Raw genomic sequence first — 18933 nt, forward strand, 5'->3', positions numbered from 1 at the left:
CCCCACCCCCCCCCCGGGAAACAAAAACCTATGGGGTCAGAGTGGCTATATCCCAAAGGCCCCCCAAAAAAAAAAAAAAAAAAAAAAAAAACAAGAAACACAAAGCAGTTCTCTGAACTCTTCCCCTCAGCCCTCATACCCCAAAATAGAATTCATGGCACTCACGGCCTCCAAAATGCTTTTTCATATGTTCTATCTTGCCACTTACAAAAGAGCTAAACCCGATATGTAAAGAAGAAGGTTTTTAAACCAGAACATTATTCCTGGTCATGCCCAATTAAGGCAATAGGACATTAATAGAGTTGCTAAAGACCATTAAGCCACGCATTAGGATAAAATAAAACAGATAAAAGAAGACCCAGAAGAAAAGGTTTCCAGGTACCCAGAGTGCCCCCACACGGAGAAGGCCCATAATGTCCAAGCAGCCACTGGTATAGCTCACCTTGTAGATGGTGGTTCCCAGCTGTGCAGGAGACATGCTGACCACAACTCCTGCATTCTGAAGGGCGGAGATCTTCTCTTTAGCTCCACCTTTTCCTCCAGCAATAATAGCCCCGGCATGACCCATTCTCCTGCCAGGAGGAGCAGTTAAACCAGCAATGAAAGACACTACAGGCTTGGCATTTGGACCCTGGAGAGAAAGTGAAATTTTAAACACTCTAATGAAGAAGTCAATCAAACTTAGACCTCAAATTCATGATTCTACTAGTAAATGGTAAATGGCTTGGGCAGGGGAAGTCCATCACTCATCCTAAGAAAACCACCACAAATATTAAACTATGACTGAAACCACCACATTGTCCTTTTAGATGACTCAACTTTCCATATAAACTAAGGAAAACAATCATGAGCAAATGTTATATCTGCTGAATATTAAGCTTCAACTTCACTGGCAAAAGCTGTTTTATAAATACACATGTGACTCATTTGAAAAACAAAAAAGTACAACTGAAAATATATGTTATATGATTTGTGATAATAATGACTTAAGACACAAGATCAGGTTGTTTTACTTCAACTTAATTTTGTGTTTTAATTCACAATTAGTTCATCCTTAATAAATGTGCTAAAAGAAAAAGATGAGGTGGGGAAGGTATGCTGGAAAGGACCTAGGACACAGTCAATTTCCTGCTGACTAAAGCTGCATGACTATGGATAGGCACATCACTTCTCTGGACCTCTGCTTCTGCTTCTCATCTATGAAATAAAATGGCTGAACTACACTGATGGCCAAGAGCCCTTTCCACTCTAAAATTGTATGTCTAAGAAGGAAGATTAGGATTGGCTTTATTCAACAAAAAATCCATTCTAATGTGTAACCTCTATGTGCATAAATATCACTACTAGATTCTGAGATTTAAAACACACACACACACACACACACACACAGGAAATATAAGAATTTCTGTGCTCTAGAGTTATTACGTTGTTGAAGAAATAATATAAATATATGTACACACATCAATCAGTTAAGAGATACTATAAAGCAATATATGAATATATGGTTAAATTTCACAATGAATGGTAATACCATGTTCCTAACATGAGAGGTAATAAGGGATCCAGGTAAAACAGAGAGGCCTAGAGAAGGCAGAACTTGAGCATAAGCAGAATCAGACAGGTTTTGTTCAGGCACTATCATCTTCCCCTAAACCAGGAGTTCTCAATCATTTGTTCCAGAGATCCCTTACACTTAAAAAAATATTAAAGATGTTAGAGAGCTTTTGCTTATGTAGATTATATCTAATGAAATTTACTGTATTAGAAATTAAAACTTAAAAACTTTATAAATATTTGTGAATTCATTTAAAAAACAGTAACTTTTTAAAACTGTTTTAAAAAAATCTAGTGAGAAGGGTGGCATTATTTTACAACTTATCTTTGTAACTGTTGAATGTTTAACTTAAAAGACAAATGGATTCTGATAACTGCTTTTACAATCAATCTGTTGCAATATGTTATTTTGGCTGAAGTATAAGAAAATGTGGCTTCACACATATAGGTAGTTGGAAAAGGAAGAGATATTGCCTTACTGATTACTGTGGATATTGTTCTTTGATACCACACAAACCTCTTCAAATGATAATTCCTTAAAGCTTAGATGCAATGTTGGAATCTGAAACCATTGCAATTAACTTTTTGTCTTTTAAAATCCATCAGTCTGCCTTGCACTTTGAATGGATCTTTCATGCTTTGGCAAGTTGGAAAATATTGGTTCACTTAGTTAAGTAGATCTTCTAAATGCTGACACATTTCCTCATTCAATATCAACAAATCACAGCCATCAGTATCACCACCAATTTCATCAGAAAAGCCTTTAAATAGAGGGAAGTTGTCAAGCTCACAGTGGCAAACAGAGTTTTCCAAAATTTTGATATTCACTTGAGATCAAATTTTATCATTAGCAACAAATACTATCAGTTGTTTTCCTTGATATGGCAGATTTGTTTTGTTTTTGAGAAAAGGACTGCCAACTACCCAAATCTAAATAACTAGTTTATCTGCCAGTCATCCTTTCAAGTAAAACAGGTGATCCATGAAAAAAGCAGCTAGCACAGTTCACAACTCAACTGTAAAAATGTTTTGCTTCCCATTTCATCACAATATACTAACTTGAGGATCAAGATTTAATAAAATTAATAATTTTTAGTGGCTCATCAAGGATATTCTTGAGTGAAAATGACTTTCTTCACTGTGAGTGCATGGCAGTGAATGATGACTAGTACGGTTCTGCCGACTACCCTGATTCATGCCAAGGTGCCAGCACACACAAGGTGCTGCAGGTCTGACACTGCTTACTCCTCTACCGCCATTTTTCCCTCCTCTTTATCTTCCAGTAATCCCAGATTGCTCTACCTCTGTGCCTTTCCTGAGAATGTTCTTCACCCTCCTTGGATACCTGGCAAATTTCTACTTAAATTTTAACACCTGGCTCAAGACTTCTCTTCCTCCCACACTCTCCACAAATGCCCTTATAGGTGACCATCTTTTTAGTGACCCTGCTGTGCCTTTTACACATTTCTTGTTACATTCAGTGTACTGGCTATAACCTATTTCCCATGTGTTTCCCTACTGAACTATGAATTCCCTGAACACAAGGAATTGTGTTCTCACTCATTTCTGTGTGCCCAGCACCTACTGTAGCACCTGCACAAAAGAATTAAAAAGAAAAGACTCCCCAAGTCATTTATTCATTCACTTGTGGGTTCTACACAGAACATGAGAATCTCGTGTTTGAGTGGCATTCATTTCTACTTGGTCTCTCCCCTCATCCCCATTAAAGTGAGAACATTGTTGCACTACAAAGGAACAAGATTATGATGAGCCTAAAATGACACTTTGTCCCATTGACAAAGAAGAGTCACTGGCGGTTAAGTAGAGAAAAATACAATTAAAAGAAGTGTATTCTGAAAAGCAGACATAGAAATGGTGAGAAGTGTGGAAGCCTAAAAACAGAGAACCTAATAATATTTTACTCCTATCTCCCAACGATCTATTTTATTCTTTCTTATTCAACATTTATTGGTGCCCACTGTGCCTGGGTACTGGGCTGGGCACCAAGGATACCAGTGTCCTGCCATCCATAACAGTCTGGAGTGAGAGTCAGACATTAAGCATGCCCTGCAGAAGGAACAAGCAAAGGCAAGCAAGAATGTAAACTGGCATGTTAGATGGGACATGGATCTGAAAAGGAAGATTGGAAAATATATGAGAAACTGGAATACCATGCTAAATCTGTCCTTTATCCAACATGTAATGGGAAATACTGTCTGGTTTTAACCACAGACAAATGGTACTGATGTCTGTGTTTCAAAAGGACAGATAATTTGTGTGGCCATAAGCAAGATGGCCTGGGAAAGAAGGGGGGTGGGTGGGGAAAAGGAATAGAGACTTGAGGGAGGGAACTATTGACATGGTCCAGGTCAGATGAGATGAAGGCCCAAACCAGGGCAGAGGGCCCAACTGCAGATGAGGCTCTGAATCTAGACATACCACTGAGGTCTCAGACACAGATCTTGTACCTGAGTAGGAACAGTAGATGAGAGAGAAACAAAAGACAGTTCTCAGGTTTCTGCCATAAAAACTTTGAAGTACAATGTCATTTATTTAAGATAATCATTCATACTTAAGGAAAAGACCCATAGAAAATAGATCCAGGGAAGGAGAAGAGAAAACCAAGGAGAAAGAGAAAACCAAGGGGGATGGAGTGTGTGAAGAATGAACTGAGGCTACTGGTGACCTCTGCCAAAAGAATGTCAGGAGAGCAAAAGATTCAACAGCTCAGAGTGATTACTATGTGCCAGGTACTGCATTGCTATTCATGTGAAGTCATTTAAACTGCACAATCCTTACAACAATTCTAGGAAAGGTACGACTGTACCCCTATTTTGCCAATGAGGAAACTGAGGCAGTAAGGTTAAGAAACAGTCTCAAGGTCACATAGCTTTTAAGTGGCAGACAGAAGCCACATTTCTGAGGATTAGAGAGTAAATGAAAAGGAAAGAGATCCAGAGAGTAAGGGAAAAGTTGTCACATCTCATATAGAAGTTAGGGCTTAAAATCACCAAAGAAGAAAATCAAGTATACTTATAATAGCCTTTGAAAATTCCTTAAATTACAAATAAATATGCATTGTTTTGTGTACACCACCCTACAGGTGACATCATTGGTTCCTTTAACTCTCCAGTATTCATTATTTTTCTGTGGCATTTAATTCATTAACTCCTCAACTTTTTTCACTAGCATAGAGAGAAAGTTATCCCCACCCTCTAGCCTGGCCCCTGAGGATATTTTTTCACTCATTTGTCAGTGTTGGAGAAACTCTGGAAATCATTTGCATGTTTTTCCACAGGTCTGGGACATAATGGTGGCCACAGCACACACCCTCTGAGCTGAGTGGGATGGGCAGCATGAGCTGCTTCCATCATTCCTGCACCTCCTCTCTCCTCCCACCACCCTGCTTCCCTCAGGAACACCGCTTACTTCCCTTAAGCTACAGGATATTATGATGCAACTCCACACTACACTTTACATTTTATTTTATGGGAAAGGCAACAAGGAAAGCCTTCATAGGATGAACTTAGTAAAGCTTTTCTACCTGACCTTTGAAAGAAAGTGCCATTCTATAAGGAAAGACTAAAGCTAGAGTATAGGAAAAGAGTACAAGGGATAGGATCTTTAGGAGGTTAGCCTCGAAAAAGAGAAAGAACACTTATTCCCCCTGAGATCTGGAGACAGAACAACCACCACAGGTGAAAATGTTAAGACTACAGGTCATTAGAAATGTAAGTCTGTAAGTCTCCAGTTCTGGGGGCTGTCAGACTCATAGCCTAAATGTTCTCTATTATGCAGGAGGCCATTTTACCTACCGCAAAGTGTCAGCTGGTGTCAGCTGGTGCCTGGGAAGGAGGATTCAGAGTAGAGAAGTAGAAAGCGGGCATTATGAAAAAGTGGGAGGAGAATCAACCCAGCAAAAGTCCAGATGTTTCTGAGTGTCTGGTACAGAAGGCCCAGCTCAGAAAGGTTTCCTTTGTCTTTCACGTTTTCTTGAAAAATTAATCTTTGAAAAAAATAAAAATAACTTCTAAAAGAAGCTTTCACTATTATTCAAGAGCAAAGAGCTATATTTTTCCAAACCCAAACTTACTGAATTTTGTTGCTTCAAAAATTCTGCAGCATTTTCTTCTGCATTACCTCCAATTTCACCAATCAATATGATGCCTTCTGTGGCTGAATCATTCAGAAAGATTTCAAGGCAGTCAATAAAATCTGTTCCATTAAAAGGATCACCTCCAATGCCTAAAAAAGTCAAAGAATATCAACACTCACTGAAAATTTAAGGATGAACCATAGAATTTAGATCAAGAAATGCCGTTTCAACAGGTTTCTTATTTTGCCTAACCCTTTTCCCTAATGTTTTTAAATGTATCATCACTCTTGCATTTAACATTCAAAAATCACAAACAGAAAGAAAAATACATTTGTTTCTGTTTGTAATGTTATATGAATGCTAAATGGTGGTTGGTTCCTAATATTTACAAGATAACCTTCTTTTTGTTTTATCATGCTCTTCCCTCCCAAAAAGTATTCCCAGATAACTCCTTAGAAATCAACACTTTGAGAAAACATATGTTTGTGTTGCAAGCTGATTTTACAGCAGAGAAAAGATTAAACATTTAACAAAGTTCTTTGCACAAAGAACTATTTAATAAGGGATGCTGCAGAGAAACCACTCACAAGTTTCAAGACAAAAGTGCCAGCGAGTGACAGGGTAGAGGATGTCCTGACCCCTCTTCCTTTACACGTCCAGTGTGGGTGATGATAGAGACTGCATGTAGAGGCTCCACTTAAGAGCAAGTACTTGGATAGGATTACAGTTAATGTTCCCTACAAACTAGCTGCCACTTTTTTTATTTTTAAATTATAAACTTATGAGGGCAGGATTGATCTCTCACTTTTCAATGCATCTCTGAAAAATAAAGCTGAGGAAGGAAAACAGCATTAACTAAGTGTCAACAGTGTGACAAGTCCTGTGCCTCAGCACATGTTAGACCTGTCATTTCCTAATTCTCCCAGCCTCTCTGTGAGATAGACATTATTATCCTCCATTTACTAACTGAAAACTGAAGCTGGAGAAGATAGAATTGGCAAATCTGTTTCAAAACCTTTTCTTATTCTCCATCACACTAAAATTATTTTGTGCCTAAGATTATTCTTTGCATAGAGGAAGGCTTATTTACTGTTTTCATTACTGAATTTATAGATTAGGGTCTTAATAAAAATACTCCAAGGCTATATTTTATATTTTTTATTATAAAAAAGACATTTCTGAAAGGCTTTTAAAAGATATTCCAAAGATCTGAATATTTATAAAAGGTAGGAATATTTATAAAAAGGAGAAATTTACCTGGCTTTTGGCAAAAAATACTTGAAATTATTGTAAAATATAAAAACTTGTTGGAATTTTTATCTTTCAAAGTAGGAGGCAGTATGGTGTGGCAAAAAGAGAGGTTCTGGGAAACTCAGCCTTCCTCAACTTTGACTTTCTTACCAGGAAAGCTATAACAGCACAACTTTCCAGCTCAGAGGGTGGCCTTAAGAATAAGATAGTAAATAGCAAAGAATTCAGTGACTACGAAGCACTGAACATAATTACAATGATAACAAAAGTTCTAATATGGGAACCATTTCTTCACAGAAAGCAAAATAAGTGATGTTTTCAGGCACCAAGTCTCTCGAGGAGCCACAGTCCCAGGATATTTGTACCTCAACCTGGAAATCAAATCTTGGACAATGAAACTTGAAAAAATACAGAATAGCTTCACACTTAAGCGAATTAAATTCAAGATCATAACATCTTTTTAATAAAATGGTATCAAAACCTCTTGTAAATAATCAAATCAGTAATTACTATATTTATTCAATGAAGATACTACATTCCAATAAAATGATTTTAGCAAAAAATCACTCACCAATGCACAAAGACTGCCCCAATCCAACTTGTGTTGTTTGGTGAACTGCTTCATAAGTCAGGGTACCAGATCTGGACACAATACCTTAAAGGAAGAGAATTCAAAAATATTAGGTGGTGTTTATACGATAGACTATCACATGGTAAACTAAGTTACAAATGTTCCGAGTAACTAACATGGGTATATATAAAATTCATTCCATGATTTGCCATCCAAATCAACAATATCTTCAAATGATGAAATAAAAAGAAAGGGCTTAAATTAAAGCAGGGAGATTTTTTTAAGTTAGATATAGGAGAAAGTACATTACTAGTTAAGATTATGTAAAGACTATAAAAGCAATGCAAAAAAGACCTAAATTACCTCTTCTAAGAACTTTATGAAGAGGATAATATCAATATGAGCTTGGTAGGTATAAATCCTGCTTAGGGTAGCAGAACATAACTGATTAGAATTTAGGTACTCAAACTATTAAACCATCAAAACCACCATATGCTACATTTAGCAATGCTACGTACTTTTCCCACAACTATTTTTCCAATAACTTTCAAACAACATACAGGCTTTCACATCAATGTAAAGAAAGCTGGGGAATAAGATCAAGGTCAAGATACTTCTGGATTCAAGTCTCCCACTCAATTTCCTTTATTACAATGGGCCTATGCAAAAGTACCTAATTTCACATCTGGACAGGGCATGTGCTAGAGGGATGGGGTGGGGGGCACGGGGAGTGGCAGCTTGATGTTTTCTGTTATAGTTCCCTATGCTTGGCTGAGCTTCCAAAAGGTAATTTACTACATGCCACAATCTGTGCAATACTTTAAAACAAGAAATATATAGTGGATAGATCTCTAATTTTAACAGATTGAGAAGTATAAATAAATAACCTCAGTTGTCAGAATCTATTATATACCTATTATATAAAAAGATTTAATAAATAAAACACAAACTTTATACAGGCTAAAACCAAAGCACTGACTCTAGAGTAGTGAATAATTTCAGCATGTTCATAGTTTGCTTTCTTTAAACTTCAGCCTTTGAGCACTTTTTAAGAACTCAGAAGACTCTTTTCTAATAATATGATCTCCCTACCAGGGCAAGCAGAACTCTTATCAGACTGAGACAAAAACCATAACGATAAGCTACCTCAACTTCAGTATGACATGTTCACATTCTTAAGCAAAGTGCTGCGTCAACTGTTATCACTGTCCGCTCACAGGTACTGAGTGTGCAATCTGTTCATAAATACACATCTTCACACATAACTTCAGATTCTCCACACCAACCAGTCAAATAGGAAGGCATGCATGTATCGTAATCACTGCTAGACAGTCCCCAACAGAACACGTCAGTCTGCTCTTTTAGATAAATTTCACCAGACAGTGACTGCTACGTCACTCCCCAACAACTATTCTCCACAACAACCAGTCAAATAGGAAGGCATGCATGTATCGTAATCACTGCTAGACAGTCCCCAACAGAACATGTCAGTCTGCTCTTTTAGATAAATTTCACCAGACAGTGACTGCTACGTCACTCCCCAACAACTCCTCACTTCATATGGAACTCTGCACCAATTCTCCAGGCTAGCATGGTCCCAGCCTACCTCTCCAGACTTGTTTCCCATTATGCCCTACTGTAGTGAAACTGGGTGATTCCTCAGTTATACTTCAAGCTCTCCTAACCTTTTCATATTTGCTCTTCCTAAAATGGAGAACATTGCCTCCACAATCTGACAAAAATCTAGCCATCCTTCGAAGTCCACTTTCTCTCTGAGGTCTTTCCTGATCACCCCCAAACAGAAGAGATATATGATCTCTTTCTCTAAATCTCCTCAGTGTTTTTATATTTCCTATTGCCCTGGGAGAGAAGGAGGAAAAGTTGTCTTACCTACCACCATGAAACCATAAGTACTTTGGGGGTAGAAACAACTTCATTCACCATATGGTTCACTATTAACTCTACTGTTACCATAAGATACAGTAAGAGGGCACCCATCATTGTCAATTCCTCTTCTTCCTGAAGTCAGAACTTGTACCAATTCCAAACACTGAGGATACAGGCAGGATCATGAAGAGGACACTGAATGGCCTGCAGTAACTTACATGTAAGCATTTTTTATAGTGTTATAGCAAATATTACAGGTTCAGCATCACTAATCTGAAAATCCAAAATCCAAAACTTTTTGAGTGCTGGCATGGTCAGGCTCAAAGGAAATGTTCACTGAAGCATTTAGGATTTTGAATTTTCAGGTTAGGAATGCTCAACTGGTATTTGCACATGTTATAATATTCAAAAAAATCCAAAATTTGGGGCCGGCCCGGTGGCGCACTGCTACAGTGCGCCGCTTGGGAGCGTGGTGGCGCTCCCGCCGAGGGTTCGGATCCCACATACAGACCGGTTCCCGCTCACTGGCTGAGAGAGGTGCGGGTGCGACGCCGAGGGTTGCGATCCCATTGCTGGTCCCGGTCCGGTACGGGCGCGACACTGAGGGTTGCGATCCATTGCCGGACACGAAAAAAGACAAAAAAAGGAAAAAAAAAAAAAAATCCAAAATTTGAAACACTTCTAGTCCCAGGCATTTCAAATAAAGGATACCCAAACTGTATTAAGTTTGAGGTCACTTTTAGCTAATGCTAACTTTTAGCATTGTTAAGAATTATATTAAAATTATTATAATACATTTTTAACAACGAAAACAATTTTACCAAAAGTAGAACTCCCTAAAGCCTGACCTAAAATACTGATTCTCATTGTGCAGTATATGCACGCAGTGAAACAACATACTTGTACCCCACAAATATGTACAAGTAAATGTTAAAATATTTTGAATAAAAAATAAATAAATATATAAAGTACTGATTCTGATCTGAGCTTTAATGGGCAAGTATTAATATTAACATTATAGGAAACCTGCTTTGAGATGGGACACACACTTTATTCAGATGGCAGAACAGTGTTTCCAATCAAAAGCTTGACAGCTCTAAACAGACAACTTGCTGGCCTGAGCCCTGCCCTAGAGTTTACCACATAAAATGACCTTCTACTGCTGACACACAGTAAAATGGAACAATATATCTATTAAAAGGTCTATAAGCAAACAAAGAAAGGATAAGTTTCAAGTATTAACTTTTAGCCAACAACTTTGGTTTGCAAAATAAATTCATAGTTAGGCTTGATTCACAAGCTTAGAATTTTAATATCCAGTAATATCTTGACTATGCACTGATTTCCCAACTAAGAACATTGTTCCCCACCCTTAAGTTCCCACTATCAAGCACACTTCAGGCACAGAAAGTGCTCAATAAATGTTTACTAAACAGTTCAAAACTGACAACTCCTCAATGGAGTAGAACTAACTTCTTAAGCAAGATCTAATTCTAATAGTTTTAAGACCATTCACTAACTAAACCCCAATTCATAACAAATGATAACCCTACCACCTCCATCGCCCCCCCATACATCTCATTTATCACCTTTTCCCTATTCTCTCTTTTTTTTTTTTTCAGTTTGCTCAGCTTTTTTTAAAAAATTGAATCATAATTGATTATACATATTTTGGGGGTTCAATGTTTTTCCCTATTCTCAATGTCTGCATCTCATCTACATCCTTTCTCCTCAACACAGTCCCCCCTCTATGAAACCCCCCAAAATATACATTGCATTTTCCTATAGAAATCCCAGCAAGAGTTTTTGTAGATATAGACAAGACTATTCAAAAATTTATATGAAAAAGTAAACCACATAACCAACAAAGTTTTAGTATCTGTAACATATAAAGAACTTTCAAAATTCAACAGTAAGAAAGCAAACAATCCAATCAGAACATGGACAAAAAAACAAGAAGGGTATTTCACTGAAGAAGATATACAGATAGCAAATAAGCACGTGAAAAGATGATCAATATCATTAGCCATTAGGGAAATACAAATTCAAACCACAATGAGATATCACTAAACACTTATATTCTGGCTAAAATAAAAAATAGTGACAACACCAAATGCTGGCAAGGACAGAGAAACTGGATCTCTATATGTTGTTGGTGGAAAGGTAAAATGGCACAGCCACACTGGATAATAAGTTGGCAGTTTCTTAAAAATCTAACATGCAGCTACTATACAACCCAACAATTGCACTCCTGAGCATTTATCCTAAAGAAATGAAGACATATGTTCACACAAAACCAGTACACAAATGTTTATAAAACCAGTACACAAATGTTTATAATTGCCCCAAACCAAAAACAACCCAGATGTCTTTCAACATGTGAAATGGTTAAACAAACTGTAGTACTTTCATATTGTAAAATACTACTCAGCAATAATAAGGAACAGACTATTGATATGTACGACAACCTGGATAAACCTCCAGAGACTTATCCTGAGTATAAACAAGCAATCCCAAAAGGCTATATTCTATATGATTCCATTTATGTATTTTTCTTGAAATGACAAAATTAGATTATTGGTTGTCAGGAATTAAGAAAAGGTGGGAGCAGGAGCAAAGCATATGTAGCTGTAAAAGTGTAACATGGAAGGTGTTTGTGGTGATGGAAAAGTTCTTGATACTGACTGTATCAATGTCAATATCCTGTTTGAGACACCATACTACAGTTTTGCAAAACATTACATTTGCAGAAAACTGGATAAAGGGTAAAAGGGGATCTGTCTCTATTATTTCTTAAAATTACATGTGAATTTACAATTACCTCAATATAAACAGTTTAATTAAAATAAGTTATTTTAAAAAGGATGTGGGAGCCAAGTATGTCACATGTGTTTGAGATTTAAAAACTGTCTATCATAAGAGAAACAAAAAACATGACACAGTTAAATATCATCAATTTGGAATCCAGTTATTTCCTTCAACAACTTTAGCTAGTTAATATGTGATTTTTTTTTTAGCTGTCATTAACACAAACTGGAAAGCCACTATATTATTATACTGCTATCACATTATGTTCCATTCAGAAATACCCAAGAGACTGAAAAATCCTTCCTTCCTCTATACTCTTAACTTAAGGAGCTGAAATCAAAGAGGCTACTGAGCTATTAGCACTAGTATCAAAATAGGAGTAGTTAGTACATAATAACCATCTTTCTATCTTCATCCCCTCAAAAATCTTGTAGTATCACACATTTTCTTTTAGGTGAATATCTTTTTAAAAGGCATTTTACAAAGGAATTAAAAGCAGTATCCCAGAGCACTGACTCTCATCAATGTGTAACGGCCATTCACAGAGCCAAGGTCTAAAGGACTCCCCTGACCTCTTAATTTTTCATTTTTTAGGTTTTGAGGCACCTTAGAAAGCAGGGCAGTGATCAGAAAAACAATTCAGCACTGAGTGCTCCTTCTTCTGTGCTCAACTAAAACTATAGCAGTGAGGGCCGGCCCGGTGGCACACTGGAGAGTGCGCCGCTTGGGAGTGCGGTGGCGCTCCCGCCGAGGGTTCGGATCCCATGTGGAGACCAGTTCCCGCTCACTGGCTGAGCGCAGTGCAGGCGCAACACCGAGGGTTGCGATCCCGTTGCCAGTCCCCGGTATGGGCGCGACACCGAGGGTTGCGATCCCGTTACCGGTCAGTAAAAAAGACAAAAAGGAAAAAAAATAAAATAAAATAAAATAAAATAAAAATAAAACTATAGCAGTGGACATTGAAAGCAGACCAGAGAGTATGAAGAATATTCAAATATGTACAAGAACATCAGTAACTATGTGGATCAGGCCCCACTGGAACTCAGATGGCTATGGAAGTCCCAGTAACCTCCATAATAACTGAATTTATCAAGTACCCTACTGGCAGCAGGGCTGACTGCTCTAAAAGACATTAGTAATAAAGAAAATCATGACCTTTAACCCAATTCTGTAAACTACACAATTGACAATCAGCCACCATGACGATTATCCTTATTTAGTATTAAAAGTCATGATTTACAGAGAAAAATATTGTAACCATCTATTACTATGGAGAAACAGTATAGCTTTGTGAGAGTTAAGTGTAAAGAGTCTAAAAACAGGCATAATGTGGCTAACTCTGAAATATCAATTTGGCTACTTCCTTGAGAAACCAAACAAGTAGCAGTACAATTTTCCAAAAACATTAAGAAAGTTTGTGATACACAAGACAGCAAAGTGATTCACAGAGGACAGAACACAAAAAGACTAACAAGACTAACAATAAAAATATTCACAGGACAAATATCTGACAAAGGATTTACATCCAGAATATTTATAGAACCCCTATAATCAACAATAAAAAAATAAACAACCCAATAAAAAATAATGGGCAAAAAATTTGAACAGACACTTTGCAAAAGTATATGAATGGCCTATCAGCACATGAAAAAGTGCTCTATATCATCAGTCATAAGAGACACTCAAATTAAAACCACAATGAGATACCATTTCACTCCCAGTAAAACAGCTAAACTAAAAAAGACTGAAAATATTAAATGTTTGTGAAGAAGTGGAGGAACTGGAACTCTCATATATTGATGGTGAGAATATAAAATTATACACCCATTTCACAAAACTATTTGGCAATTTCTTAAAAAGTTGAACATACTCAACCCTATGACTTAGCAATTTTGCCCAAGAGAAATGAAAGCATGTCCACAAAAAGACCTGGACACAAATGTGCACTTTAGCCTAATATTCATAAGTCTCAAACCTAGAAACAACCCAAAAGTTCATTAATGGGAGAACAGATAAACAAACTGTGGCATAATCATACAATAGAATACTACTTAGCAGTAACATGTAATTAACTATTGATACATGCAAACACATGGAAGAATCCACAGAGTGCTGACTAGGAAAAGAATCTATAACAAACCCCCACCCCCAAAAAAACCTTCATTGATTCTACAGAATTATAATTCCCTCTCAAACTCATTCTATTCAGGATATAGAACTGATTCACTACAAAACTTCCCTGGCACATTCTACTAAAGTTAAATTAACTAAAATTAATTTTGTTTGGACAGTCATAAATTCTGTGAGTTTTGAGTTTAGGGCCAAAAAACAATTTTTTTTCTCATCTATAAGAAAGTAACAAACATACTCACCAATTCTTCCTTTCTTGTGAATATGGCCAGGCATGATGCCAATTTTGCATTCTCCAGGCTGAAAGAAAGTAAATCATAGCTTCAGGAAAATTAAAAAAAAAAAAAAAGTAACCCACAGGTAATACACACAAATACGCTTGGACTGACTCAAACCTGTTTAGCCTCGTAAGAGGCTAAATCTATGCGTCTTTTTATTTTTTGCACTCACATTGATAACTCCAGGGCAGTTTGGCCCAATTAGCCTTGTAGTTCCCTGGCGCAACAGTCTGTGCTTGACCCGTACCATGTCCTGCTGTGGGATACCTTCAGTAATGCACACAACCAAGGGCATCTCTGCATCAATAGCTTCATTAATGGCGGCAGCAGCAAAAGGAGGAGGAACATAAATGACAGAAGCTGTCGCTCCTGTCTGTTCCTTGGCCTGAAACATTAATCATGAAGTACTTTATTATTAGTTAAGTCACAAACATTGTAAAATAAATTCAATACTATGATTTTAATAATGCCTTGGGGTGAAGGAAAGGACACCACCAGGAGACATATGATGTCTTTATTCTTCCCATTCTCAAGTTCACTACACTGTCAGAAAACAGCAGAATCAGTCATAGCCTCTTCTCTATCCCCTTTGAACAGTACTGTGAATTGAAAGGTTGTGTAACATCTTACTCCCTCAGGTGATAGCATGTCAGTAAACCTAAAAGCACTGCCTGATTCACGTTTGTGTACCGTCATTCCTGTGGCATGCTCATTTTAGCTGTTTTACGCCAGACTCACACTGAACAAAACATTATACCACCTATTCAGTACCAAAGACCCTGCACCTCCCCAGAAGAACAGGGACTAGTGAGCCCCCAAGTGGTCAGAATTCAGCTCTCAAACATCTGTTTAAAAATATATCATACTTGATAAATATTATCAAGAGACAATAAAAATGAAGTTTTTTACCTAACAACTATTACTCTGAATGCATGTTTACCAGACTAAAACGCACATGCATAAATGGCCATAGAATAAGAATGTGGGTCAAATAAGCTTTAGGTTCTACTGCTATTACCCTTCATAATGCAAAGCACTTGGAGACCATCAATTTGACCACCATTCTTCTCTCTGTGGACCTGAACCTGCACTTGGCCTTTACATACTCTCTACATCTATCAATACGAAGGTATCCTACCAACCTTTATGTGTGGCCATGTCATCTACTATAATGAATGATCCTTGAAGACAGAGATTGTCGATGATCTCTAACTCTCCAAGAGTAGCAGCAACTATTCTGTGATAAGCCCTGTAAAGGGGCTCTATAAAGATCTCAGTTAAGGCTTCACCAAAATCCTGAATGTTTAGTATCCCCATGTTACAAAGCAAGATGCCAAGGCAAAGAGATATACAATAATTGCACGAGGTCACATAGCTAGAAAGTGGCAGAGCTAAGATTTAAACCTCAGTATATGATTCCAAAGTGTCCACTCTTTTCAGTTACAGCAGGCTACTATCCTATAAATATCAAAAATGTAACTTAAGACATAAATCAAAACCTTTTGGAAGGCTGTGCCATGGAATTTTACAATGGGTATGAATACTAAGCTATAGAACATACAGTACAATTAGAGTAAGGGGCAGAAGTAAAAGACAGTGTCTTTGAGAATCATCCCTGAATGATTCCCCATATCCCCAGTGTAGTGGATTGAATTATGTCCCCTCAAAACTCACTGAAGCTTGAATTGTGTCCCTAAGTTTTATGTGTTAGAAATGGTCCCCACTGTGACTGTTAAGAGGGTGGGAAATCCTAGTACGGTAATTGAAAAGTGGGGCCTTGAAAAGGTGATTAGATTATAGGACCATGCTGTAGTGAATGGATTAAAAATGGTGATCAGGGGTGTGGTTCTGAGGGCTTTAAAAGGACAGTGCATGAGGAACTCTCTCTCTCTCTGATCTCTTTGCTTCTCACATGCAATGTGAGACCCCTGGGTCACTGTCACCACTACCGGATGGACTTTGGATTTCCCACCCTCAGAAACTGTAAGCAATCAGTTTTGTTTTTCTTTATAAATCACCCAGTTTCAAGTATTTTGTTATAAGCAACAGCAATGGACTAATATACCCAGAGACTGAGAGCTTTCTCTACTGCATCTCTAATAAAAAGAAGTATCTTGTCAGTGACAGAAGAATAAAGTGAAAGGATGCTGACAGATCATTTTCGAATGATGCCAGGGGTTAAAAATATTTTTTTTACAAACTCTGTTCAGATGATGATAGAGGTGGGTAACCAAAAAATAAAAACTAGGTTGATGCCCAAAGATGTCAGATCATAAATATACAGGTATTTTATTGAAAATATATGCCACAAGCCTCTTCCTCTTAAGCTAAAAATACTGCCAGAAGCTAGACATGACAATAAGTACTATGCTGGCAAGTCAAATTGGATGAATGGTATCCATCCTAGTGATTCAGAAAGTTCTTTGTAAGAGTTGAATGGGTGAAAAATAAACAGTATCTGTCAAAGAACTTACAGAATATTCCAAATGCCACATCTATTTGTGTCACTATGAATAATAAATGAATTGCTTAGCAACAAAAACCCTTTAAAAGAAAGCAAAAAAAAAAAAGGCTCATGACAAAAGAAAAATCAACCTAGAAGAATTTTGAAAAAACATCTTCTCTCTGTATTTTGAGGTCATAAAGTCAGCCATAATAGGATTTAAGAGGGGGAAAATATGAAAAACTTAAAGCAAAAAAGATTTTAAATGATTCCTCTATAGAACATATGATTTGTAATTTCTTTTACTTTTTAAAATATAGTACACTTAAAACACACATACACACATATAGCACACCCTACCTTCAAGTTTAAGGTAAAATTAAAAATCCAAATTTGATGGATATTTGTATTTTTCTGCCTTTTAGGATTAAGAGTACAAATTAACCCAGTTTGGTTAGCAGTCAGAAAAGAGGCTAAGTCTATAAACTAGTACTTTAAAAAAATGCAATACTTTAAAATATACCTTAAAACTATGCTCAAGAAGAGGGGAGGGGTACATTTACTAAGTAAATGTACTTACAGGTACTAAGGTTATTTCCTAAATTATTTTTATTAAATACCTAAGAATCTGTATTATAGTTTCTTTCAAAAATACTATTATTTTTGTACATATTCATATAAAAGCAGAAGGAGAATGGAAGGATATACACTGACCTTAAATTAGCCCTCTATAGAGGCAATACCTGAGATGTGGAAAACACTATGAAATTTAACTTTACTTATCTTTATAGCATCTGAATTTTTACAGTTTTGTAACAAAGAACTAAAGTTTAGTTTAAAAATCATTTTAAAAGTATTATGAAGAAATCAGCAATGTGGAGAAGAGACTAGGAGCCTGGAATTTGTCAATCTGACTACAATTCAGTATGTTTGCATGGGACCACACTACTTACACTGAGCCATCCTAAATCTGCCACTTATCAGCTGTGAGACCATGGGCTCAATGACCCTTAACCTCTTCGCAATAGTAGTATCCCTGTCTTTAAAATGGGGATGATAACTACACCTACCTCAGAAGGTTGTGGTGAGGCCTGAATAAGATAATGTGTACAGAGTACCTAGCACAGTACCAGCCACACAGTCCATACTCAGTAAGAGTTAGGGGGTGGTTGCTGACATCTGTACTACTAACATCCTAGAAGAAGAAAGCTAAGGAAAAGACAGTAGCCAAATAGAAGTCAGGCCACAGAACTTCACTTAATAGCTGATCCATGTCTGTAAACAAAAATGACTGCTTTTTACTATGACTCAAATTTCTCTAGGTTACTGGATTTTCAAATAGCAAATGACTTTCCCAAAAGGGACAAAATTAAGATCCCTATCCAAAGAATGCTCACTCTTTCCCTGCTTTTCTTTTCTTGCCAAGCTCGGTACCATTAATTACCTCCTTCACAGTATTAAAGACCGGTAGGCCCAGATGCGTCTTGCCTCCTTTCCCTGGAGTGGTTCCTCCAACGAGTTTGGTGCCATATTCCAGTGCCTGCTGGCTATGAAAGGTGCCCTAAGGAGAAAAAGCACATGACCCATGAGAAAAGGAAGACTGGAGGCCGGCCCGGTGGCGCACTGGATAAGTGCGCCGCTTGGGAAGCGTGGCGGCGCTCCCGCCCGAGGGTTCGGATCCCACATACAGACTGGTTCCCGCTCACTGGCTGAGCAAGGCGCGGGAGCAGCACCGAGGGTTGCGATCCCGTTGCCGGTCCCCGGTCCGGTACGGGGGCAACACTGAGGGTTGCGATCCGTTGCCGGACACGGAAAAAGACAAAAAAAAAAAAAAAAAAAAAAAAAAAAAAAAAGGCCGGGTGTGTTGGATTTTTCCCCCACTATTTGGGGTGTTTGTGTTTATAACGGTGTTTTT

General features: G+C 37.5%; 1 protein-coding gene across 2 annotated transcripts in view; it reads right to left on the reverse strand.

The window, feature by feature from the left end:
* SUCLG1 (succinate-CoA ligase, alpha subunit) overlaps positions 1 to 18933 on the reverse strand; it is a 31389-nt gene that overhangs the window by 1751 nt on the left and 10705 nt on the right. For both annotated transcript variants that reach the window (XM_008590926.1, XM_008590927.1), the window contains exons 3-8: positions 18463 to 18579; positions 14748 to 14960; positions 14540 to 14597; positions 7473 to 7556; positions 5648 to 5799; positions 443 to 631 (exon numbers count right to left, since the gene is read on the reverse strand). In XM_008590926.1, coding sequence (XP_008589148.1) covers positions 443 to 631; positions 5648 to 5799; positions 7473 to 7556; positions 14540 to 14597; positions 14748 to 14960; positions 18463 to 18579 — 813 coding nt within the window. The remainder of the gene's footprint in view (positions 1 to 442; positions 632 to 5647; positions 5800 to 7472; positions 7557 to 14539; positions 14598 to 14747; positions 14961 to 18462; positions 18580 to 18933) is intronic.

The sequence above is a fragment of the Galeopterus variegatus genome, unplaced genomic scaffold (assembly GCF_000696425.1).
Source record: "Galeopterus variegatus unplaced genomic scaffold, G_variegatus-3.0.2 Scaffold6463, whole genome shotgun sequence".
In the NCBI taxonomy this organism is placed as follows: domain Eukaryota; kingdom Metazoa; phylum Chordata; class Mammalia; order Dermoptera; family Cynocephalidae; genus Galeopterus; species Galeopterus variegatus.